The sequence below is a fragment of the Narcine bancroftii genome, chromosome 7 (genome assembly GCF_036971445.1).
Source record: "Narcine bancroftii isolate sNarBan1 chromosome 7, sNarBan1.hap1, whole genome shotgun sequence".
Lineage (NCBI taxonomy): Eukaryota > Metazoa > Chordata > Chondrichthyes > Torpediniformes > Narcinidae > Narcine > Narcine bancroftii.
Window position 1 is genome coordinate 79633244 of NC_091475.1, and position 25237 is coordinate 79658480.

At 42.7% G+C, this 25237-nt stretch overlaps 1 protein-coding gene across 1 annotated transcript in view; it reads left to right on the plus strand.

Moving 5' to 3' along the window:
* The window catches only part of fgf14 (fibroblast growth factor 14), a 502771-nt gene that overhangs the window by 54994 nt on the left and 422540 nt on the right, over window positions 1-25237 (plus strand). The window contains exon 3 of the mRNA XM_069890479.1: window positions 24938-24967. Within this exon, the coding sequence (XP_069746580.1) occupies window positions 24938-24967 (30 nt within the window). The remainder of the gene's footprint in view (window positions 1-24937; window positions 24968-25237) is intronic.

Here is a 25237-nt window from a genome sequence, read left to right on the forward strand (position 1 = left end):
TGGAGAGTAACTTTTACTATAGACAGTGCGCACACCAGCAATACAATCATTATCTTCTGCTGTGTTCCTTCTGTGAAAAGTGGCCTGTTCCAGGCTGGGATGGGCCAGACTCATTATAGGCAGGTGAAAGATGAAGATTTAACGAAGAACCTTTCACCCCCTAACTTGCCCTGTGTTACTTTTCCTCCCTAACTTGCCCTGTGTGAGATGTTTTGTTACTGTTCCCAGGGATAACACAGGCTCAGTCAGTCTGCCAAATGCTAATGTGTGTGATGCAAGATGGCACCACTGAGGGAGACAGGTTATGTTCCAGTCATGTGTGTCGGTTCTTTGATTGGATTCTATCTTATTCTAATTCCCGTTCAAACAGCTGCAGTACTCACAACCATTGTTCATAGAGGAGCAAAATTAAGGATGTATTTTTCTAATTTTAGAACATAGAAAGGTACATCACAGGAATAGGCCCTTTGGCCTGCATCTCTGTTCTGAATATGATGTCCAAATCAAACTAAAACACTGCTACTTGCACCTGATAGATATTTCTCCATCCCCTTCATATTAATTTGACTATCTTAATGCTAAATAAATGCTACTTCTCCACTAACACTAATAATAAATAAAAAATAAAATAAAAGTAATTAAAAAAAAGAGCCACATATTTCCTTCAAGTTCCTCTCCTTTACCTTAAACAAATGTCCCATAATTGTCTGATTCTTTTACCCTGGGGAAAAGATTCTGACTGTCAACCCTATCAATGCCTCTCATAGTTTTATAAACCCCTATCAGTTTCTGATGGTCCAGAGAAAAAAAAGGAAGTTTCTCCAACCTCACCCCATAATGATGCCCTCTAAACATGGCAACATCTTAGTAAACTTCTTTGAGACCCTTTCCAAAGCCTCCACATCCTAATTTTATGGCGCTGTCTGTAAGGAGTTTGTACATTCTCATTGTGTCTGTGTGGTTTTCTCTGGGTGCTTCAGTTTTTCTCCCACCCTTCAAAATCAAACAGGGATTCTAGGTTTATTTGTGTTTTTAGAGTGAATGGACTCATGGGCTTGGATGTGCTTGTAACTGCTGAATGTCTAAATTAAAAATTTATAATTTGTATATCTAAATTTAATTCAATCGTTGACAGAACTGTCACCGACACATTCAATCATTTTGGTGATTGAGAGTGTGTTGATAGGGAGATAATTAGCAAGACTTGATTTGTTCTGCTTTTTGTGAACAGTATTGCAATCAGAATTTATTGTCATAAACATTTCACAAAATTTGTTGTTCAGTGGTAGCATCTCAAATGGAAATGTCACAAAAAAAATTAAATTTCAAAATTAAATACATTTGTGAAAGAGAAGAGAAAGTGAGGTTGTCTTTGGTTCCTTGTCCATTCAGAAATCTGATGGCAGAGGGGAAGAAGTTGTCTTTGTGCTGCTGGGTGCTCGTCTTCAGGCGCCTGTACCTCCTTCCAGATGGTAGTGGCTTGAACTTAGGTGGTGAGGATCCTTTAGGAGAGAGGCTGTTTTTTTTAAAAAGACAATGCCTCTTGTAGATGACTTTGATGGGTGAAGACTGATGCCCACGATGGCGCTGGCTGAGTTCACAACTCTCTGTCGAAAATTCAGTGAAAATGGGGGACGCTGATGAGAAGGTGTTGCTACAGGTGCAATAATGTAGGAGAGGTGATTTGCAGTGACCTCCTGCCTGGCAAGCCAGACACTGAGGAACAGTATACTGAGAAAGGAGAGGTGATGTATTACATGTGTACTTTCCCTAGGTGAGCAGGACATCAAGCCCTGACCTCACCCACCCTCCCCCCCCCCCCCCCCCCCCAATCCATAGTACACATGCAGAAATTTGCAAGAGTCTTTGGTGACATATACTATGCCCTTGGGTCATTGGAACGTCACTGGAATAATTTAACTGGAGAACTGAGTCAAGTTATTTTACTACAATAACATAGGTTTTTGTTGAAACCACTATTCGAACATTATGTGCAGTTTTGGTCTTCCTACCCTCAAGAAAAAAAAAAGGATCCAATGCCTTAGAGGGTGAGTAGTAAAGATTCACTGGACTGGTTCCTGAGGTGTGCAATGTAGAGAAACAAAGTTGAATGAATGGTACATCACTCTTACAGAGTTCAGCTGGACAGATTTAAAAAATGATCTTTCCATTGGCTCATAGATCGAGGGCAGCTCAAAATGAGGAGTAGGCCATTTAGAACTGAGATGGTGAGATTCCATCAAGCAGAGGGTGGTGAGTCTTTTCTACCTAGGAGGGCCATTAAATTTGTTAGAGTTCAAAAGATAGATATTAGAGGTGATCACATGATATGGGGGAGGGGAGGAGAATGGTGATGAGGAAGATCAGCCACAGTCATGTTGAATGTATAGATCTGAGGGGTCGAATGGCCTCCGCTGGTCCCATTTGCTATGTTCACACACGTGCTAATTCAGTAATCATTAAAGATCAGACCTGATTTTCTTCCATGTGCTTTCGTTGTATTTTCCTTTTGCTGTTTTCTTCTTGAAGAAAAATCTGAAAAGACTGACCTGCAGATTACATGAATCTGAAAGAGGTGATATCGATTTGCCAGGAAAACATGTCAGAAGCTGCACTGTGTGCTGCCTGAAGTGTACTCCACTCTCCAAACCAACATGCAAATCTTTTGTAATCTTCATTCAATTCCCAGCCTGGATTTTTTCCCAATTAATTTAAAAAATCTAACACAAGCTTACCTGATTTAACAAGCCACAAAAATAAGTGTGCCGTGATCTTGTTTCCAAATTATTACATAAGAAATAGAGCAGGAGTTGACCATCTGACCAGTTGAGCATGCTCCTTTTAGTAAGATCACGATTTATCTGGCTGTGGACTCAGCTCTACTTACCCATCGTTCCCCAGAACCCTTCCTCTACAATGCAAATGATATGTCTCTCAGATACATTGAATGAAACAGCCTCTACTGCTTCTTAAATCTACTCCCTCAAACTTTGGCTACATCCCCTAGTTCTAATCTCTAAATGACCATTCATAATTTATGATATGATCTCTGCCTGGTCTGTGCAATGATCCAGTGCTCCAGTGAGACTGACAAGTTTATTTCCTCTTGAGAAGTATTGTACCAGCCAGTCTATGATTGTCGATCCTGTTTGAGTTGAGAATTTTTTCAGCCTTCCTGCCTTTGCATTTATTCTTTGATTTTTCAAGACCTAATGCTGCCCTGTTCATTGAAACTGCACAGTCGGTCCCTCCCATCCTGTGTCCCATAATGAGTTGTCTCATTGGTCGCTGCCTCTTTGTATTCATGTTCCCTAATTTGCTGCAATATACAAATGTGCTGGATAAATTTCCTAATCAAGGGCTTAGGCCTGAAACATTGCTTACCCTTTACTTCCAATGTGATATATAGTCATGATAATGTGAACTATTTTGTAACCGCGTAAGAATACACCCTTCTCACTGTAGTAACTGCAGTACACTTGTGTGTGTGTGTGTGTGTGTGTGTGTGTGTGTGTGTGTGTGTGTGTGTGTGTGTGTGTGTGTGTGTGTGTGTGTGAACAATTTCCTGAGATGGTGGAAGACATCAGTAAGTGAAGTCTCTTCTGCTATTTGAATCTTGCATTTCTAAGTTATTTAAGAAGCCTCCCAAGTAACAACAGAGACATAACACAAAGGATGCTGCGTGACCTGCTGAGTTTTTTCAGCACTTTTGTGTATCTCCCCAGCATCTGGAGATTTTCTTGTTATTCCAGATGTTGTTACATTAGATCAAAAATTAACAGCTGTGCTGACTTTATTAGTAATATTTGTACCAGTTTTGATATGTTCTCCTTACTTTAATTTTTATTTAGAGATGCAGCATGGTAACAGGCCCTTCTGCCCCACAGGCCCATGCTGTTCAAATACACCTGTGTGACGTACCAGCCCAGTCTTGAATTTCTGGAATGTGGGAAGAAACTGGAACTCCCAGAGGAAGCCTACACAGGTGTGGGGAGAATGTACAAACTCCTTATCAACAGAGCAAGATTTAAACCTGGGTTCCCTGTGCTGTAATAGCATTGTGCTAAATCCTGCACTAACATTGACGTGATTTGTACAGTAAAGTTATGTATAAAGTGCAGAGTGAATGGGTCGACTTGCTTCCCAGGATGTCAGTCCTTGTTTCCTTGCAGAGGATTTATTACACTATGAATGAGGATAAACATGCGACAGAATCTTTTTGACCTTGCAACATCCAAATGTACTACGCAGTACTTTGAAGTGTAATCTCTGTTTTAATGTAGGAAAATAACAACTGAATTTGGCCAGAACAAGCTCCTAGTATGTCACAACGCCTGACTAGTTTTAATGATGTTTTGTTAATTTTTTTTTTAGAAAGTTTAGATATATACCATGATAACAGGCCCATCCGGCCCATTAGCCTGTGCTGCCCAAGTACCCCAATTAACCTCCAACCCCCATGCATTTTGGAGGGTTGGAGGAAACCCATGCAGACACAAGAAGAATGTACAAACTCCTTACAGAAAGCGTTGGATTCAAAGCTGGGTCACTGGATCTATAATAACACTGCGCCAACCACTACGCTACGCCCAAATAAATAATGAAGCAACTAACCTGGATACATGGGGTAAATGCCTTGCATTTGTTTGAAATCTTGTCTTGGAATCACTTTATACAGTTTTTGGAGAGCTGACAAGGTTTAATGTGTCATCTGAAAGAAGCCTTCTCCCTCAGCAGTGGAGAATTAGATCAGATGCTTTTGGCTGAGGCTTGATAATCTTACTCTGAGACAGGAGTGACAAGGAGTCTAGAAGATGTGCAGGTTGGTAGGTTAACGGCTGCTTTAGATTTCCTCTTAGTGTCTAGGCGAGTTGTAGAATCTGGTGGTGAGGGGTTAAGTTTATTTATCACAAAATTACAGTCTCTAACAGGTTATCTCTAACATTCATAGAGCTGTGTAAAGAACAGAATTTACAGAGGATTACAATGAAAGTACTGTAATGGGGTTCATTTAGGAGCCTGATACCTATGGAGAAGAAACTGTTTTTAAGTATGTGGTTGTGTGTTTTCACAGTCTTGAGCCTTCTCCCTGATGGGAGGAGGGAGACGAGAGTGTGTCCGGGGTGTAATGGGACCTTCAGAACATTGGCTGCCTTTCCTAGTTGTTGAAGGACAAGGGATACATGCCAAACTTCCTAAATCATATCAATGTGCTTGTTCCAGATCAGGTCATTGGAGATATTTATTCCTTAGAAATTGGAGATACCTACTCTTTCAACTTCAGCACAGTTAATGTGGAGTCACTGATCATATCTTTTGACATTGAGAGAGAGGTTGATGTCTTGACACCACGGTACTAGACTTTCAATCTCTTTCCTGTATTCCATCTCATCATTGATTCCCAGCCCACTCCTGTGGTGTCATTGATGAATTTGGAGATGGAGTTGGAACAGTATTTAGCTGTCCATTCATGGGTGAAGAGGGAATATCATAGGGGGCTGAGTACACATTTTTGAGGAGCACCGGTGTGGGGTGTAATCAAGAAGATGTTGTTCTCCATCTTTACTAATTGCTGTGTGTTAAACTGGAAATCAAGGATCCAGTTGGAGAATGGGGTGCTGATGGCTAGAGCCTGAAGTTAGAAACGAGTTTGCTGGGAATGATGGTACTGAAGGCAAAGCTCTAATCTATGAAGAATAGTCTGACATACATAGGTGCCCTTGGCATCCAGATGTTCCAGGGCTAAATGGAGAGCTCAGGGGATGGGGACTGCTATGGATCTGTTTGGCTGGTAGGCAAACTGAAGTGGGTCAAGGCTAGAGCTGATGTGAGCCATGACAAGTTCACAATAGTGGATGACACAGCCAGCGGTCAGTGGTCACTTAGACCTGCCATGATGCTCTTCTTCAGTATTGGTGTGCTGGTAGTCTTCTTGAAGCAAGTTGGGACTGCGACCCGTTTCAGGGAGAGTTTAAAGGTATTGGCGGATTCATCCACCAGTTGATCTGTGAAGGCTTTCAGGACGTGTCCCAGAACTCCATCTGGGCTAGTTGCTCTCCATGGATTCATTCAATGATAGGTCATCCTGATTTCAGAGGCAATGCCCATGGGTCTGATCACTTGTAGTTGATGGGAATGTGGGGAGAATAACATTGGGGTTAGTGCAGATCAGTGTAGATAATAGGTTGAATGTCAGCATAGATTCGGAATACCAATGGCCCTTTTTCCGTCCTCTGTGACTCCATGATGTGGGTGTGGAATTCATTGATGTGACCGTTGAATTTCCATGAGTAATACTTAGTGAGGCATGCCTGCGGTGCATGAGTTTCAACACTTAGGACAATTATCACATAGTTCATGCCTAAATTCAGACCTCTACTTCACTCTCACATTCATTGATGTAGTGGGCCGAAGGGTCTCGTTGTGTGCTATAACTCTGAAAGTGGATCCTCTATCTGCTTCTGTTCCAATAGACACGAGATAAGGAAGTTACAGGTTTGTCTTTTGCCGTCAAGTAACTCTGGGATTCGATTTGGAGGGAAGGGGTAAAATATCCTGGATTGACTCCTGTTTCTCTAGTGTTTGCAGGTATCAGCTGGGGCTCTGGGTCAGAAGATTGTGGGGTCAGGTTCCCCTCCATAGAGTGCCCCACTATCAGTCATGCCAGGATGAGTCTTTGAACCAAGAGAAAATGCACAATGGTTTCTATTTGTGTTACTAGTTTAGAAGTGGGAACACCTGATGAAAATTCCATGCATTTAGGCGATAATCATCTGAGTGGTGTAGTCTTGGATCTCTGTGGATATGCTATATAGCTGAAACCCTGGTTAATTAGACAGGAAGATCTACCATTGTTCGCAAAAGACAGGAACAGGAGGAGGCCAGTGTCTTGGCCGTTTTATTGATAAATGCAGGGAACTCCTCCCTGATTCCTGGGTTTGTCCTTCAAATACCATCACTGAAATGCCTGAGCTGAGCACTGTTACATTGATCTAGTCACATGGGAGCTTGCTATGCATAGATTTGGACTGGGTGCCTCCTGCTGTTCCTGTCTTGTGTGAAGGATGGTGCATCTTCCTGTCTAGTTGACCAGGGTTTTGGCTGGATAGCACATCCAGAGAAATCCAAGGCTACACCAACCTAACTGCATGAAATTTTCATCAGGTATTCCCATTTCTAAAACAATAAGATGAATAGAAATCATTGTACATTTTCTCTCTACAATTTTTCTTTCTCACTCTAACTAAGATATCCCCAACCCCTAGTGTATCATTAAGCAATACCTTCTGAGCAACGACCTCTTGATCAGACTGATGTGAGCCTCTCAGGGACATGAGGCAGTCAATACACGGAAAGTAGAAAGTACTGAGGATAGAGGAACAATGAATGTGGGTAACAGCCAAAATTAAAAGGGGAATCAAGAACTATAGAACATTTCAGCACAGAAACAAGGCCGTTATAGTCTGTGCCAAACCATTTTTTTTTTACTTGTCTCTCTGACTTGCACCCAGTCCATAGTCCTTCCATCCATCTATCAGTCCAAAGTCTTTTTTTTAAATTTTTAAAAAATTTTCACACTATGAACCATACTGACCAAAATACACACAAACATTTCCCTCTTGAATATACACAGTGTCATTTTCTCCCCTTTTCCCTCTCCCTTCCCTCCCTCCTTCACCTCTCCTCCCCACCCACTCAAAGTTCAACATATATGATACATTAAACCCATTAAACAATATCATCACACAATGAAAATAAACAAGAAATTTGTGTCATCTACTTTTACATACTGGGTCAGTTCATTTTGTCTTCTTCTCCTTCTGTCATTTTAGGGGGTGGAGGTCTGCGGTAGGACTTCTCTGTGGTGTTCCATGTACGGTTCCCAAATTTGTTCGAATACTGTGATGTTATTTCTTAAATTATATGTTATTTTTTCCAATCGAATACATTTATTCATTTCTATGTACCATTGCTGTATTCTCAGGCTATCTTCTATCTTCCAAAGTCGTCTTAATGTTAAAATTGAGCCCACGTTCACCACTTCGGCTGGCAGCTCATTCCACACTCCTACCACTCTCTGTGCGAAGAAGTTCACCTCAAGTTCCCCCTCAACCTTTCCCCTTTTACTTTTAACCCATGTCATCTGGTTTGTATCTCACCTACCTTGAGTGGAAAAAACAACTTATATTTACTCTGTCATCCCTTTTTAATTTTAAATACCTCCATCAAATCTCCCCTCATTCTTTTAAAAATATTTTTATTGATATTTTTTCAGTTTTTCTTTCTTTGGCTTGGCTTCGCGGACGAAGATTTATGGAGGGGGTAAAAAGTCCACGTCAGCTGCAGGCTCGTTTGTGGCTGACCAGTCCGATGCGGGACAGGCAGACACGATTGCAGCGGTTGCAAGGGAAAATTGGTTGGTTGGGGTTGGGTGTTGGGTTTTTCCTCCTTTGCCTTTTGTCAGTGAGGTGGGCTCTGCGGTCTTCTTCAAAGGAGGCTGCTGCCCGCCAAACTGTGAGGCGCCAAGATGCACGGTTTGAGGCGTTATCAGCCCACTGGCGGTGGTCAATGTGGCAGGCACCAAGAGATTTCTTTAGGCAGTCCTTGTACCTTTTCTTTGGTGCACCTCTGTCACGGTGGCCAGTGGAGAGCTCGCCATATAATACGATCTTGGGAAGGCGATGGTCCTCCATTCTGGAGACGTGACCCATCCAGCGCAGCTGGATCTTCAGCAGCGTGGACTCGATGCTGTCGACCTCTGCCATCTCGAGTACCTCGACGTTAGGGGTGTGAGCGCTCCAATGGATGTTGAGGATGGAGCGGAGACAACGCTGGTGGAAGCGTTCTAGGAGCTGTAGGTGGTGCCGGTAGAGGACCCATGATTCGGAGCCGAACAGGAGTGTGGGTATGACAACGGCTCTGTATACGCTTATCTTTGTGAGGTTTTTCAGTTGGTTGTTTTTCCAGACTCTTTTGTGTAGTCTTCCAAAGGCGCTATTTGCCTTGGCGAGTCTGTTGTCTATCTCATTGTCGATCCTTGCATCTGATGAAATGGTGCAGCCGAGATAGGTAAACTGGTTGACCGTTTTGAGTTTTGTGTGCCCGATGGAGATGTGGGGGGGCTGGTAGTCATGGTGGGGAGCTGGCTGATGGAGGACCTCAGTTTTCTTCAGGCTGACTTCCAGGCCAAACATTTTGGCAGTTTCCGCAAAGCAGGACGTCAAGCGCTGAAGAGCTGGCTCTGAATGGGCAACTAAAGCGGCATCATCTGCAAAGAGTAGTTCACGGACAAGTTTCTCTTGTGTCTTGGTGTGAGCTTGCAGGCGCCTCAGATTGAAGAGACTGCCATCCGTGCGGTACCAATAAAACTGTACAATGTGCTACAAGATTTTTTAAAAAATACTAAAAATATTTAGAAATAATTCTCATGTTGAGCACAACCATGACAACGAGAAAGCAAAATTTAACAACAAAAAAAAAGAAAAAGAAAAAAAAATTCCAAAACCCCAACGTCTAAGCAAGGTTGTAAGTTGACATGTATGAATCAAGTGTCACCAGCTTGGAGAGGGACAACACCATGCCAAAATTCCAGATCAAAACTAATTATTAAGAATATGATAATAGTCCATAAATGGGCTCCATATCTTTTGAAACAATATTTGAATCCTTAATAGCATATCTAATTTTCTTCTAGAGTTAAACACTTTCCCTTGGCTATTGTACATAGGTGGAGTGTTATCTTTCCATTTAATCAAAATTGCACTTCTGGCCTTCATTCTTCTATGCTCCAGAGAATCAAGTCCTAACCTTTCCCTGTAACTCAGTTCCTGAAGTCCAGACAACATCCTAGTAAATCTTCTCTACATGCTTTCTATCTTATTGATATCTCTCCTGTAGTTAGGTGACCAAAACTGCACACAATACTCCAAATTTAGCCTCACTTTAGAAGCCTTTTCTAAGTTATAAACGATAAGAAGGTCAGGTTGATTTCAGTCATAGCAGTTGCATTGCCTAGCTCTTCTCTGAGCTCACCCACACCTGTAACCTACTCAAGACTTCCTCCCTACTCCTGAGCAGTGACAACTTTTTACTCTGATGTCTGCACCATTGGACTATTTTCATTCAACCCAAAACCATGTTAACTTGCAATAATGGTGCCACCAAATTGTCCTCTTCTTTAACCACTGATCACCAGCTGTGGTTGTAGCTTTAAGCTTCTCTCTTTTCTCTCCCCTCTCTCTCTCTCTCTTCTCTCTCCTTAAACTCTCTGGAAACTTCCCACTTTGACACTGATGAAGGGCCCAGACCTGAAAGATTGGTTACCCTTTACTTCCTATAGATTCTGCATAACCAGCTGAAATTCTCCAGGACATTTGTGTATTGCATATTAACTGAACACTGATCTTTTGTCCTGTTAGTTCTGTGTGCTGCTCTGATTTTCTCTGTTCTTGGCAGAGACGCATGGGTATTGTAGCAAACATTTAATCTTCGAAACCTTGGCAATTGTATTAATGTATTGGTGCATTGTGCTGTTTCAAATATTTAAGAGAACATTTTAATCTGTCCTGTAAAATCCTTTGAGGTGGCATTGGGCAGGTTGTCCTTGGCCTGGATGAGAGCTGAGGCTGTGAACTGTGTGACTGAGAGTGATTGGGCAGTAAATTATATTGATAAACAAAGATGTTATCCATTCACTCAGGAGTTGGTGTTTGGCCAGGGTAGATCCAAGAAAAGATTCAAAGATTTACTGACCCATTGCAGAATGTCAACTTTCTCTGCATTTTGAGGAAGCACAAAACATGCACATGTTATTTGAAGGTTTCACAATAAACAATTCTTATTACAACATGCTCTGTTGTTGAATTGCAATTGACCAATTTTTTTTTAATAAAGAAGAATTTCTGGCATTGCAGACAACAGTGCATTGGAAGTTCTTGACTTTGGAAACAGGCTATGAGGGTGAAGGTGTAGACTGGAACATTTGATGAGCTGAAAGCTTGTTTGATGTCACGGTGTAGGGCCAACAGTTGGAGGATGGACCAACTCTTTTGCTGGAGGAACTCAACGGGTTGGTGAGCATCAATGGAAGGTAATAGACGGTTGACATTTTGGGCCTGAATACTTCCCCATAACCTCTTAACTTCTTCTCTCCCCCACCTGTATTTACCCCTCACCTGCACCCCCCCACCACCCAGGATCCACCCCTCCACTCCACCCTCTTATTTGAGTTATTTCTTGCTTCTTCTTATTCATGAAGGTTTCCGCCCTGAAACGTCGACTGTCCATTGCCTTCCATTGACACTGCCTGTCCCTGAGTTCTTCCAGCACTGTTCTTCAGGCATTGCAGACTCCTTGTTTACCTCCAACTTCTCCAATTTCCAGTAACCCTCTTCCTCCCAATTCTCTCTCTTTCCCTCACCCCTCTGATTTCCTTCCTCCAGCTTTCCACCCCCTCCCTTCCTTCTCTCATCAGAAAGCATCTTTCTCAGCCCTCTGCCCCCACCCCATCACTTCTCAGTTCCTTCCCCCTTCCACCTGTTTCCATCTCACCCCTTGCCAGACTGGACTCTTCCACCTTCCCCCTTCCACCCACCCTTGATTGCCTGATTCTTGCCCTTCCTGATGAAAGGCTCAGGTGTGAAACATTGACCTGCTGAGTTCCTCCTGTGCTTTGGTGTGTTGTCTTATTTACCTCCTTGTTGGTGGATGGATGAGGGATTTGAGCGGAGAGGGACCATGAGCAGATGGCGAGATTGCGGTCCTCACACAACCCCCAAGCGAGCTGGCAGACTGATTAAGCAGCTGCCGTTGAAGCTGAAGTGAGCAATGTAAGAACATGCGATGGGGAATCTGGACAACAGGGTGGCAGGAGGGAAAAGGAACTGACTGTATTCTGTCAAGATTTGCATCATTCAAGGATGTTCCATGGCACTTTAAAGCCACTGGAGCCTTCTCTGAATGTGATTCTGCTGGAAGGTGAGTGTTTTGGCCATTAATTCATGCACAGCATGCTGAGTGCTGCTGACTAGATCAGCTGTTTAAAATTATGATGGGTGTATTATGAGGTACATGGATGCGGCAGGCGTGCTGGCCTTCGTTACTTGGGGGAATTAAGTTCAACAGCTGTGAGGTGAGGTTGCAGCTCTACAAAACTCTGGTTAGTCCACACTTTTAGTATTGTTTTCATTTCTGGTTACCTCATTACAGGAAGGATGTGGATGCTTTGGAGAGGGTTCAGTGGAGGTATATCAGGATGTGGCCTGGATTGGAGAACTTGTCTTATGAGGCAAGATTAGCAGAGCTTAGTCTTTTACCTTTGGAGCGATGAAGGATGAGACGTGGCTTCATAAATGTAGATAAGATTGAAAGGGGTTTAGATAGGATGGACAGCCAGCACCTTTTTACCTAGGCGGCAATAGCAAATACCAAAGGACACATGTTTCAGGTGAGTGGAGGAAAGTTTCAGGGATATGGCAAGGGTAAGTTTTTTAATCAGAGAGTGGTGGGTGTCCGGAATGCATTGTCAGGGGTGGTGGTGGACGCTGGTGCAATAGGTTTAAAAGACTCCTAAATAGAATCATGAGTATAAGAAAAAAGAAGGGCTGTGAGTAAGGTAGGTTTAAATTGTGTGGAGTCAGTTTACATAGGTTGGCACAATGTTGTAGGCCTGTTCTGTGCTGTAATATTCTATGTACAGGCAGGGTTGACTGCAGGAAACATGCTTTATAGTAGAGGTGGAAAAAAACAAGAGGACATAGGGAAGAGTTTTAGGGAGGATCTGAAGGAGACCTTCATCAATGAGAGTCGTAACGTAACAAAGGTGACTGTTCTAGTGGAGCAGCATCCCTCAGTTCTGCAGTGGAGGGCTGTGTATAGAACTGCTGTTTTACAGCTCAGGAAATCCCGGGTTCAGTCCTGACCTCCAGTGCTGTTTGCACTTGATCTTAGCCAAAAGGCTGAGAAGTGATGCTCCAGTGCTCTTTGCATGGAGTTTGCACATTCTCCTCTTGACCACAGGGGTTTTCACCCCCAACCCTTTAAAATGAGTGCTCACACTTCAAGTTGGGGGCCCTTCATCAGAACTGGGAAACGAGTTTACAGCAGCAGAGAAGGTGATGGAGCGATGGGTAGCACAGAGGAAATCTCCCTGGTACTACGGGATTGTCCAGCAGGAAACAAAAATAGATCATTCATCTGATCGCATCTGCCCTGCTACCCAATAGGATGTGGTTGATCTTCTATCCCAGTGCTATTGTCCTGTTCTATTCCCATATCAGTTAAAATACAGAAAACTATTAATCAATTTGAACTAACTCAATGACTAAGCTTCCTCCTCAGTGGAGAATTCTAAAGATTCACGGCACTGTGGGCGGAGAATTCTAAAGATTAGCTGCACTGTGGGCGGAGAATTCTAAAGATTCACGGGACTGTGGGTGGAGAAGGTTCTCTTCACTTCACTTCTCTGGGAGAGAATCACTAATGTAACTCCTGATCAAAGGCAGGGAAACATCTCCCTTGTAGGCCTGTACATCCAAGCCAACTTAGCCTGCACAAGTTGACTCCAAGCTGCCTCCTCTGTTTAGGAGGTTCATTGGATGGACATTGAACACTGGCTTTGACAAAGTGTGTCCACATCCCATAAACAAAGAAGTTGACAAAAAACTGGAAATGACCAAAGCAGGACAGAGTGAGACCCCAGAGTAACTGAAGGAGGGGATGGGAATGGTGGACTTATGGAATGGGGTCTGATAACAGTAGGATAGCGGGTGGAGTTGCTGCCTTGCAACTCCAATTGCTGGTCACGCTCTCTGCGTGGAGTTCTGTGCCTTCTCTCCTAGCCCAAAGACCTGCATAGTTTCCTCCCACCTCCCAGATCCACACTCTTGGGAGGTCGAGGCAACTGTGACTTACTCCTGGCCTGTAATTGATGGCTGGAAACTGAGGCGAGTTGGTGGGAATGTGGGAGTTGAAGAGAAATGGGATCATAGTAGGATGAGCATAAATGAGGGTTGAAGATCATGGAATTGATGGAACCACTTGTTCCTCTGACCCTACCCCTAAATGGATCCAATACTGCCTATTTCCTCAGAATTTATATGTCTCAAACACTGGTTAAAAGTCTCAGTGGCTGTTGACTATCAGTGCATCTCCAAGCTCTTGTCTCCTCCGTTTGTCCTACTTAGTTCAAAACCTTTCATTGTCTTCCTGTTCAGGCCCCCCCACCCTTCCTTCACTTCTTAAATCATTACATCTTTAAAAAAAATCACAGGGATCTCATATGGCATAAACCAAACCCAGCTTGTTATCCCTATGACTGAAAAAAATAAAGTACTAGAAAAATAATGTCATACGACCACAAGGCATAAGATTGGAATGCTATTCGGCCCCTCGAGTCCTCCCTGCCATTCTATCTTGGCTGATTTATTGTCCTCTTCAACACCATTCTCCTACCTTCTCCCCGTAACCTTTGATTTCCTTACTAATCAAGGACCAATCTATCTCTGCCTTAAATATACTCAATGACGGCCTCCACAGCCCACAGATTCACCACCCTCTGGGTAAAGAAATTCCTCCTCATCACTGTTCTAAAGGGATGTTGTTATGTTCTGAGGTTGTGCCCTCTGGTCCCAGACTCCCCCATCATACTCCCTCTACCAGGCCTTTCAGTATTCGATAGGTTTGAATGAGACCCCCATCCCTTATTATTATAAACTCTAGCAAGAACAGTTTCAAAGGCATCAAACATTCCTCAAATGATAACCCTTTCATTCTAGGGATCATTCTCATGAACCTCCTCTGGCACTTCTTTAATGCCATCACATCCTTAGATAAAAAACAGAGTGATCTGACAAATGCCTTATAAAGCCTCAACATTACATCACTTTTCATGATATTGCTCACATTGCATTTGCTTTCCTTACCGTCGACCCTAATTGCAAATTAACCTTTAGTCCCAAGTCCTTCTGCCCCTCTGATTTCTAAACCTGTTGCCCATTTAGAAAATAATCCATGCCTTTATTACTTCCACCAAAGTGCATAATCATACATTTCTCTATGCTGTATTCCATCTACCATTTCCTTGCCCACTCTCCTACCCTGTCTTTCTGGACACTCAACACTGCCTGCACTGCCTCTGTCTTAATATCGTTCACATTTACATTCATAAATGTAATCCAGATGGAAAGCTTTATATTAATTGCTGTATTTTTCCCCAAAGGAAATGTCAAAATGTTCACTGGAAAATAAATTCTAATCAAGAGAGAGGCAGCAGAGTTTTGGTGCCATTGACTTGGTAAGAGAGGGTTGGATAATTATTCCAAAGGAAAAAAAAAACAAAATGGCCTGGGATGTTGGCAAGCAGATGAACTGAGATGGTGGTCAGTAGAAGTAGCTTCTTAGAAGTGAAGTGGATGAGATGAAGTGGTGTATAGATCTTGTCTATAGAACATAGAACAGGCCCACTATGCCTGTGCTAATCGTGATGCCAACTGAAACTGAACCCATCTGCCTGCATAGGGTCTGTATTCCCTGCCTGTTTATATGTCCATCTAAATGTTTGTTAAACATTGCTATCTGCTTCCACCAGTTTCCCTGCCAGTGTATCCAGGCATCCATCATTCTCTATTTAAAAACATTTCGGCCGCTAGTATCTGACATTTTGACCCTTACCGTCTACCCTCTCTATGCTCTCTGATCCAGGCAATATCCTGGTGAAACTTTTCTGCACCCTCTCCAAAGCCATCACATCCTTCCTGTAAAGGGGTGACCAGAACTGCGCACAATACTCCAAATGGGGCCTGATTAAAATTTTACATTGCTGCAATATAACTTCCTGATTCTTATATGCAACATTCCAACCAATGAAGACAAGACTGTCCTCTTTTTCCTCCCTGTGCACTTGTGTTGCTGCTTTTATGCATCAGTGGATCAGAAGCTCATTTCATATCGGCTTATGCCAGATTCTCTCGCACTCAGAACAACCTTAGGCGAACTACATCTACATGAAAAAGTATTTTCAGGATGTTGGGGATCTGGAGGATGATCTACTGAAGGACTTTAGAATTCCAGAGGGGTTTTGATGGGAAGATGTCTCTGCTTGCAGATGAGACCGGGGAGAATCAGGAAGTCACCCCCACTGAGAGTAGAGATGGGTATAAGGGGAGGCTGGATAATCACATGAGGGAGAGAAAAGGAGATGGAGGTGTGGGGAGATGGAAAGCAGGCTGGCGAGGAGAGAGTGGAACCAAGGAGCCAAGCTGCCTGCTTAGGTGATGTCCCCTCTCTCCATGGCAACATCAGCCCCATAAAATTTCTAAAGACAAAGCAAGTCATAAGTTCAGAAAGCAGACCTGACTCCATCCCAACTCCTGCCCACTTCATGCATTCAGTGACACAAGAGAATTTGTAGTATTCTGCACTTGATAAATAAGGAACAAAATTAAAATCAGATTGGTTATTGATTCACTTTGTGTGTGAATATTGACAATACTTGTGGAAGCAGCCATGCATGGTGTAGTGTGATAAGTCACTAAGAAACCTCTAGGTTCAAGAACAGTTCCTTTCCAATGTGTCTTGAACCGACCTGTTAAACTAATCATGATCTACACATAAAAAGAACTGTCTGCATTATTGAAACACCGCGTTTTTTCTTGCTCTGTGGAAACTGAATAGTTATTGTCTTTCTTTTATACTTATTACCTCTTTTGAACTTAATTTAATGGTATATAAATATTATAATTACTTTTTACAAAGTACCTGTTTGGCTGCAGAAAGTAAGAATTTCATGATGTATCTCATCATCAACAACCATTGAACTATGGTAGTTGTTGCTGTGACTGAACCATTTAAAGCAGAAGAAATTGTTTAAATCAGCTGTGAAAAATGTTGCTGGATATTTCATATTTGAGCTGAATGAATTGCAACTGTTGACCTGCATTCAAGTCGCAAGCGAAGGGAATATGTTAGTTGATGACACACCCAGTCTGGGGTGCGCGCCAAGGGTTTTCCTGAAACGAAACCTGCCCGTTCCCGTTGAAAATCTGCCCTACTGTAATTAAACATACAGGCAGGATGGCCAGATGTGATGAGAGTAGAAGGATTTTTGGAGTGGGGGGGGGCATATTTGGGATGATTTCCTCTTCATGGTGACTAAAATGAGCATTTGTGCAGTAGCCCCCTTCTATTACTGTCACCCTAAAATGACTCCTCTTTGATGGACAATAAAGATCTATGTGGCTGCAGAGTTTCGCTATCGCCTTCCTGACGTGGAGGCAGATTGCTAGACATTCCACCCAAACCTATTACCCTGTGATGTTAAAGGAAACAGTTGTGGTTATTTTATTTGTTGTAGATTGTACATCTTGTGTACCTGTGTGGCTCCAGCAAGTAACTGATCATTGAAGATTACAGCACAGTGCAGACTCTGGTCCATGATGTTGTGTTGACCGATATAAGCCTACTCAACAATCTAAACCTTCCCTACCTCACATGCATAAACTTCTATTCATAACATTCATGCACCTGACTAAGAGTGTTTTAAATGTTCCTATTGTTCTGGCCTCCACCACCAATGCATTCCAGGCACCCTCTACTCTTTGTGTAAAAAAAAACTCCCCTGATATTGCTCCACTCATCTTAAATAGATGTCTTCTGGTATTTACTCCCATTGTCTTGACTAAAAGGTGCTGGCTGTCCACCCTTTCTATCACTTTTATATCCTTGAAGACCTCTGTTAAGTCACCTCTCATCCTTCTTTGTTCCAAAGAGAAAATCCCTAGCTCTGTTAACCTTGCCTCATAAGACAGATTCTCCAATCCAGGCGACACCCTGGTAAATCTCCTCTGCACCGTCTCCACAGATGCTGGAGTCTTGAACAGACAAAGAATTCCTGGTGGGACTCAGCAGGTCAAACAGCACCCGTGGATAGAAATGGTCAGTCAATGCTTCAGTTTGGGATCTTTTATCAAGGTTTGATCCTCTCCTGTGTGCCTCCAGCATGAGAAGATTACATGCCAAGGTCTATCATTTAATATTGTGCTATATGCCTACAGAGGCTCCTCAACTCATCCTCTGCTACATTAATGACTACATTGGTGCTTCCTCATGCACCAGGATGATCTTGTCAACTTTATCCACTTTGCTCCAAACTTCCGACCTCAAATTCACTCAATCCATCTCTAGGAGTATTCTCCCTTTTCTCTACCCCTCTGTTTCCCTCTCGGAAGATAAACTCTCGACAGATATTTTCTAAAAACGCACCCGCTCCCACAATTAACTCGACTGCACCTTTTCACACCTGTCACCTGTAGGAATTCTCTTCCTTTCTCGCAATTCCTCTGTCTACGTTGCACCTGCTCCCAGGACGAGATCTTCCATGCCAGATCATCTGATAAGTCCTACTTCAAAAAAAATGTGGCTTTTCCTCTACCACCATCAATGGCCCCCTTCATCCAAAGATGGAACAAGGACAGGATTCCCCTTATCCTTACCTACCACCCCACTGGGCTCAGCATCCGTTATTTCCGCCACCTACTACATAATGCCATCGCCAAACTCATCTTCCCATCTCCTCCCCTCACTGCCTTCTGCAGGGACTGCTCCCTTCATAATTACCTCGTCTTCTCATCCCTTCCCACCAATTGCCCCCTTAGAACCTACCCCAGTGACTCAGGAAATATGACATGCACCCAAACCTCTTCCCTCACTATCATTCATGGCCCCAAACAGACCTTCCAAGCGAAGCAATCTGCACAGGTCATTTACTGCATCCAGTGCCCCCATTCTGGCATCCTCTACTCCTGAGAGACTAGATGCAGACTGTGAGGTCGCTTCATTGAGCACATATGCTTTGCCTGCTGTAATAATGGGATCTCCCAGTGGCATCCCATTTCAATATCCCACCTCATTCCCATATCAATGTGTCTGTCCATAGTCTTCTGCACTGCCAGTCTCAGACGACCCAACAATTGGACACCTGGCCACCATCCAACTAGATGGCATTAACATCGACCACTGGTTTCTGTTTGCCCTCCCCCTCTCCTTTTCCCCATTCCTTTATCATCTTTCCTCCACCTCTGCATTCACAGGGATACCCCCCACTCTCCCAATTCTCACCTTTTCTCTCCTTCCCCTGCCCCTTCTTCCCCCACCTTTTTATTCAGGTGCCTGTCTGTGTTTTGCTCATACCTTGACGATGGGCTCAGGCCTGAAAAGTTGGTGAAGAATCTTTGCCTCCTATGGATGCTGCAAGACCTGCTTAGATTCTCCAAGACTTTTGTGTATTTTCTATCATTTACTAATTGTTTATCACTCTGCCCACTATTTTTCTGATTTTTTTTCAACAATCTCTTATGTACAGTCAGAGATGATACCAAATGTATAAAGTCTTTGCTCTCTTGTAAAATTCTTGCACTAATTTCCCTCAACAATAGATTCCTCTCATCCACTTTCTACAGAATAAAAGTGGTCTTTTTTTGCCAAATATAATTTGACGTGTCTGAGCATTAGAAGTGTTGAAACTGCTTATCAGGAAGCGGGTATAAAAGGGACTTTTTCTAGTCAGCAAGGATGTTACAAGATGGCGTGCAATAAGGACAGTGCATGGAAATGATGGCTAAATATACCTGTGACACAGGTGTGCTGTGAAGCGAAGGTAGGCAAGGTCCACAGGGAGGTTGATAGGTTGAGTGCCCGGGCAAAGATCTAACAAATAGAGTATAATGTGAGAAAATGTGAAGTTTCTCATTTTGGCAGGAAGTATCAAAAAATATAGGGTCAGGAGTGGGCCATTCAGCCCTTTGAGCTTGTTCTCCCATTCAAAGTGGTCATGGCTGGTTCTCTATCACAGTATCACATTTTCTCTTCCTCTCTCTGTACCCTCAAGGCCTTTTGTGCCTGGAAGTCCATCTGCCCCCACCCTCCCACCACCCCCCCACCCCCCAAATACACCTTTCAATCAACCTTAGCCTCTGCTGGCTTCCGTGGTAGACAACCCCACTGTCCTTTGGGTGAAGAGAGCTCCCCTCATCTCCGCTCCAGATGTCTGACTCTGTTTGCTGGACTATAACTCCCTCATTCTAGGCTCTCCAGAAAGGGAGAGCATCCATCTGGCTACGCCAGAAAAGAAGAATAGTGTGGGATTGCAGAGCTTTGAGATGCAGAGGGATCTGGGCTCTCAGTGAATAATTCACAAAAGGCCAGTATGCAGGTTAATTAGGAAGACTATCAAAATGTTGTCCTTGATTGCGAAGGGAATTAAATGCAGAAGAAGGAAGGATTCTGCTTCAGATATATAGGGCAATGGTGGGATCAAACTTGGAGCTGTGTATAGTGTAGGGGTCTTTATATAAAGCAAGTTATAACTGTACCGGGACATGTTTACTGGAGTGATATTGTACAAGCAAAGGTTTGGGAGCTAGGGTTGTATCCACTGGAGTTTAGAAACCAAAACATACAAGATCCTGAAGGATATTGAAACAATTCATCGTTTCTTGAGGCAGAGTTTCCATTGTATTCTGAGATCCAGTGTTAATGGCTTGTGTCAACATGTGCATGCAGTCTCCTGACCTCTGTCCACAACAACAGCAATTCAGAACTAACAACTTCTCCTTCTATAGATGTTACCTGACCTCTTGAGCAGTTTCTGCTTTGTTTCCCATTTCTGGCATCTGTCTGCAGATTCATTAAGATCCTGAGAGGCTCAAGAGGGTGGCTATAGAGAGGATATTTCCTCTGGTGGAATATTTTGATTTAGGGGTACACTGTTTAAAGTAAGGAATAACCCATTTGAGACAGATGAGGTGAAACCTCTGCAAACAGGGTTGTGACTCTCTTCTTGACCTGTGTTCTCCAGTCTAGGAGAGCGAGACAGATCTTATTTAAACTTACCAATGTCATCTGCGGGTTATCAGGCTGCACGAAGAGAGGGCTCCCCCTGACCGAGGGGTGGGAGGAGGAAACAGTCTCAGAGTAAGGGGTTTGGCTATTTTATAGATCTCTGAGAAAGAGAGATGAGGAGGATATGGAAAATTTGGAATTCCATAGTCTGTCTGATTGCAGGCATTAGGCTTACTTGCAATAGAAAATAACAGGGCATCCAGGTATACAGGGATGATGCAGGAGTGAGGTGCTGAGGTAGCCATGTTCTCAATGAATGGTAGGGCCAAGTGGTGATATGTTCTATGTCCCTCAAAGGCGATACAGAAGATCATCAAGGCAGCCGAGAAGATCACTGGGGTCCCTCATTCCTCTATTGATGACATTCACTGGGTCTTTGCTTAAATAGGGCTTAAAGAATCATTGAGGACCCTCACAGGAAAGAGGTATAGGAACATCAAAATCTGGACTGCCGGGCTGGGAAATTGTTTCTTCCCGCAGGCTATGAAATTGATGAATGGTATCCTATAATGGAATAAATCATCCCAAAATATTTATTTTAAATTCTGTCTTCACGTTTATAAGTGATAATAATGTGCTGTGCATTGTGTGTGTGGACCGTGGTCCAGAAAAACGCTGTTTCCTCTGGTTCTTTATGTACAGTCATCTGATAGTGAACTTGAACTTGAAGCAGAATTTGTGAATGCTTTAAGGCAGGGATAGGTTGGTTCATAAGAAACAAAAGATGAAAGGTCACCGGGGTAGCCTGAAACGTGGAGTGCAGGAAAAGAGGTGACAATCAGACAATGTCAAAACAAGTCTGGTGGGGCTGAGACCAACTGCTGCTCTTAATGTTTGTTTGACACATTGGTACAGTTATGGTGGACTGCTGCACATTGGGCCCCAGGCTGAGTTTAAGGCTGTAGGCATCACAGCTGTGACCTGCATGGCTTTATGCTATGCATTTACATTCCTCAAAACTTTTGCTTGGCAAATCACAGTACCTGGAGCAAGACGCCCCATTCTAGACAGTACGGCTGGAACAGTTCAAAACTTGGTCGACTTGACTGCAATTTCTCTGCTTTCTCTCCCTCCCTCTGATGTGTACACTGTTGGTTCTAACACTGCAGTTATTTTAAGAATTGGCGCAGTGCAGCTGGCTCCCAAATGAGTGTTACAAAGTCTTCTTTTCTCTTTGAATCTTGTTGGAACAGTTTTCTTTTCTCCTGGTCAGAAGCAGCGTGAGGCATCTAGTCCCCAATTTTTTAAAAAAATTGCATTGTTTTTAGGATTCTGACCTTGGTACCATGCACCATCGCCGTTCCTGAGCATTCTGAACTTCATCCTGGCATTGGAAGTGAAATTCCTTCAACACAGTACATCTAGGCCATGAGTGTTACCTTCCATTCCCACAAGGTTCCACTTCTCCTCAAGGGAGATGAGTCCTTGTGTGTCCTGGGTCAACGATGTTCTTGATTATTGTGTTGCTCTGATTTTCACTTGTTTGCAGCACTTGACTAAACAGTGTCTGATCATTACATGGTTGGCATCATGCCCAGTTTTACTTGCCTTGTGATACCTTTTTAAATCAAATTAAATGTTTTATATTTGGTTTCTGCTATTTTTTTTTCCTCTGGAACTCCACATACATTTGAAAAGGGCCATTTCAGACTTACAACTCCATCTCAGCTGTTCCTTGTTATGATGTTCTTTTTTTCCACTCCCAAAGCAACTATATTAGCTAAAGACTCAAGACCTTATGGAGGCATCCATCTTGAATCCAACCAAAGCTGCAACAAACTACTCTCCAACTCCGTCTAGTGGTCAGGAGGATCACTAGTACTCTATCATTACACATATTCAATTTCAAATCTATTTTATATGAGGGGAGATTTGGTAGAGGTGTACAAAATTATGATGGTTATAGATAAGAGTAAATTCAAGCAGGTTTTTTCCACTAAGGTTAGTTGAGATTAAAAAAAAACAAGGACATAGGTTCAGGGTGAAAGGGGAAAAATTTAAAGGGAACATTAGGGGGAATGTCCTCGCACAGAAAATAGAGGGATTGGAACAAGCTACCAGCTGAAATGGTAAATGTTTTGACATTGAAGAAAAATTTGGACAGGTACATGGATGGGAGGTGTATGGAGGGATATGGTCTGGGTGCAGGTCATTAGGACTAGACAGAAAAATAGTTCAGCACAGATAAGAAGGGCTAAAGGCCTTTTTTTTGTGCTATCATATTATATGGTTCTATGTTTGCTTCAATACTTATTGTAGAAACAGAATTGGAGCAAGATAATGTTCCACTTTTTTGAAACTGGTTTGATATGTTCGATCCTCTCCCATCCATGGAATTATCCACAATTTTCTTAAAGGAACCTAAAGTTCCTGCCTCTTCCACATTATGCCAGCTTGTTCCATATACCCTCCACCCTCTGAGTGAAGATCTGTACTGTCAAACCTTCTGTAAATCCCATCCCCTCATCTCATCATTACGCCCTCTTATCTTCAAGTATCCTACTCAAAGAAACTGCCACGATTCTCCTCTTCTATGCCTCTCATGATCATACGTCAGTTCAACATCATGGGCTGAAGGCTCAACATCATGGGTTGAAGGGCCTGTACTGTGCTGTAACATCCTATATTTTCTATGTTCTATATTTCCTCCAAATATGCTGCTAGAGTAACAATGTGTGCAATGATGTCCAGTGTTTCCAATGAGTAAATATTTCAGCTCTTTGTGGTGTAATGGACTATATATTTGGGAGATAATTGGTAAAATTAGAGTATTACAAACATACACACATTTTAAAACAGATCTTATTTGAAATATTGAAGAATTCATATTCAGTAACTTTACAGAAACTATGGAGAATGCTGTGCACATTTCACAAGTAGGTGCTAAGTGAAATGAAGTAATTAAAGCAACAAGCAGGAGATACTCTGGCTGTTGAAAGCTCTTTGCAAGGGTTTTGACAGAGTGCACAAAAAGGTCACTCCTGGGTTTTGTTTACCTAAAGCCAACAGCTTGACCAAGAAGACTAACTCCTATTGTTTGCTGGAGAAGGTCAGGGGTTTTGCATGTGAGAGAGTCACATGGGGTTTCTGACAGTCTCAGTTGGAGAGAGAGAGAGAGAGAGAGAGAGAGAGAGAGAAAGGTGAAACAATCTCTCTCAGCTAGTGTGTGTGACACTGAAAGCAGCTGAACAGTGCAAGCCAGGAAGCTTGTTGGAGCTGAAGAAAAGCTCCAGAGTGGCGGATGGGTGGAAGTGCTATCTGTCTGATGTTTCTCTTGGAATAAGTGGAACAGAAAGGAACTCTGTGGTAGCCTGAAAGAAAGAAGTTATCATGTGGAGAACCCTGATGGGGCAAGTTTCATCAGCAAGATATTGAGGTGACTAATTGTGGTACTTCAGTTGCGGAAATCCTGGAACAACAAATCTCTCTCTGCAAATCCTAAGAGAACCTTCCTGAGCGGTAAACATTTACCTTTTGAGCACCAAAGTCTGGTGAATTTTATACATGTTAAATTCTGTGCACAGTATAAGAATTGCCCACAACCAGTGAACTTGGAGGAATGAGAAGTGAGACTGAACTGTGAACCAAATAACTTTTCTTAAATTTGCACACACATCATACACATGCGCTTAGAATTAGAAGGGGGTTAATGTTAGTTAAGTTAATAGAGATAAGTTAGTTTGATTGTTTTCATGTTTAAAGATGATTAAAAACAACTTTTGTTTAAGTAACTATTTGTCTTGGTGAATGTCTATTGCTGCTAGGTTTTGGGGTCCTTTGGGCTCGTAACAGTAGCAAGGAAGAAAATCTCCAAGATCTGCGATGACTGGTGACTTTTTGTGCTGGGGTTTACATACTCTGATTCCCAAAATGCTTGCTGTGTATCCTGCTCATAAACTCTGAGTGCTTGGTGCACAGGGTCAAGTTGCTCTTCCCAAGCACAACACTGCGATGTTTTGCTATTCTGTACTGAACCTTGAATCTGTCCATCTGCCCCTGAGCCTTCTCGTGCCTCATCACAGATTTTTGTTTTCCTTTTCAGCTCGCTTTCCCGCTGATCTTTATAATGCAGGTGAGTTTGACAGCAAACCCTTTGATTCTGTTATCCATTATTAATATGCAAACTTAAATAATACTGCTCCTTGCACCACACCATTTCAGAAATTCCCTGAAGATTCATTTGTAGTTTACACTGTGTATATTCAAGAGGGAAATGTTTATGTTTATTTTGGTCAATATGGTTCATAGTGTGAAAAATAAAAATTAAAAAAAAAATTCATTTGTAGATTGAGTTGGTAATGAGGGAGGCAAATGGAATGTTAGCATCCATTTTGAGAGGACT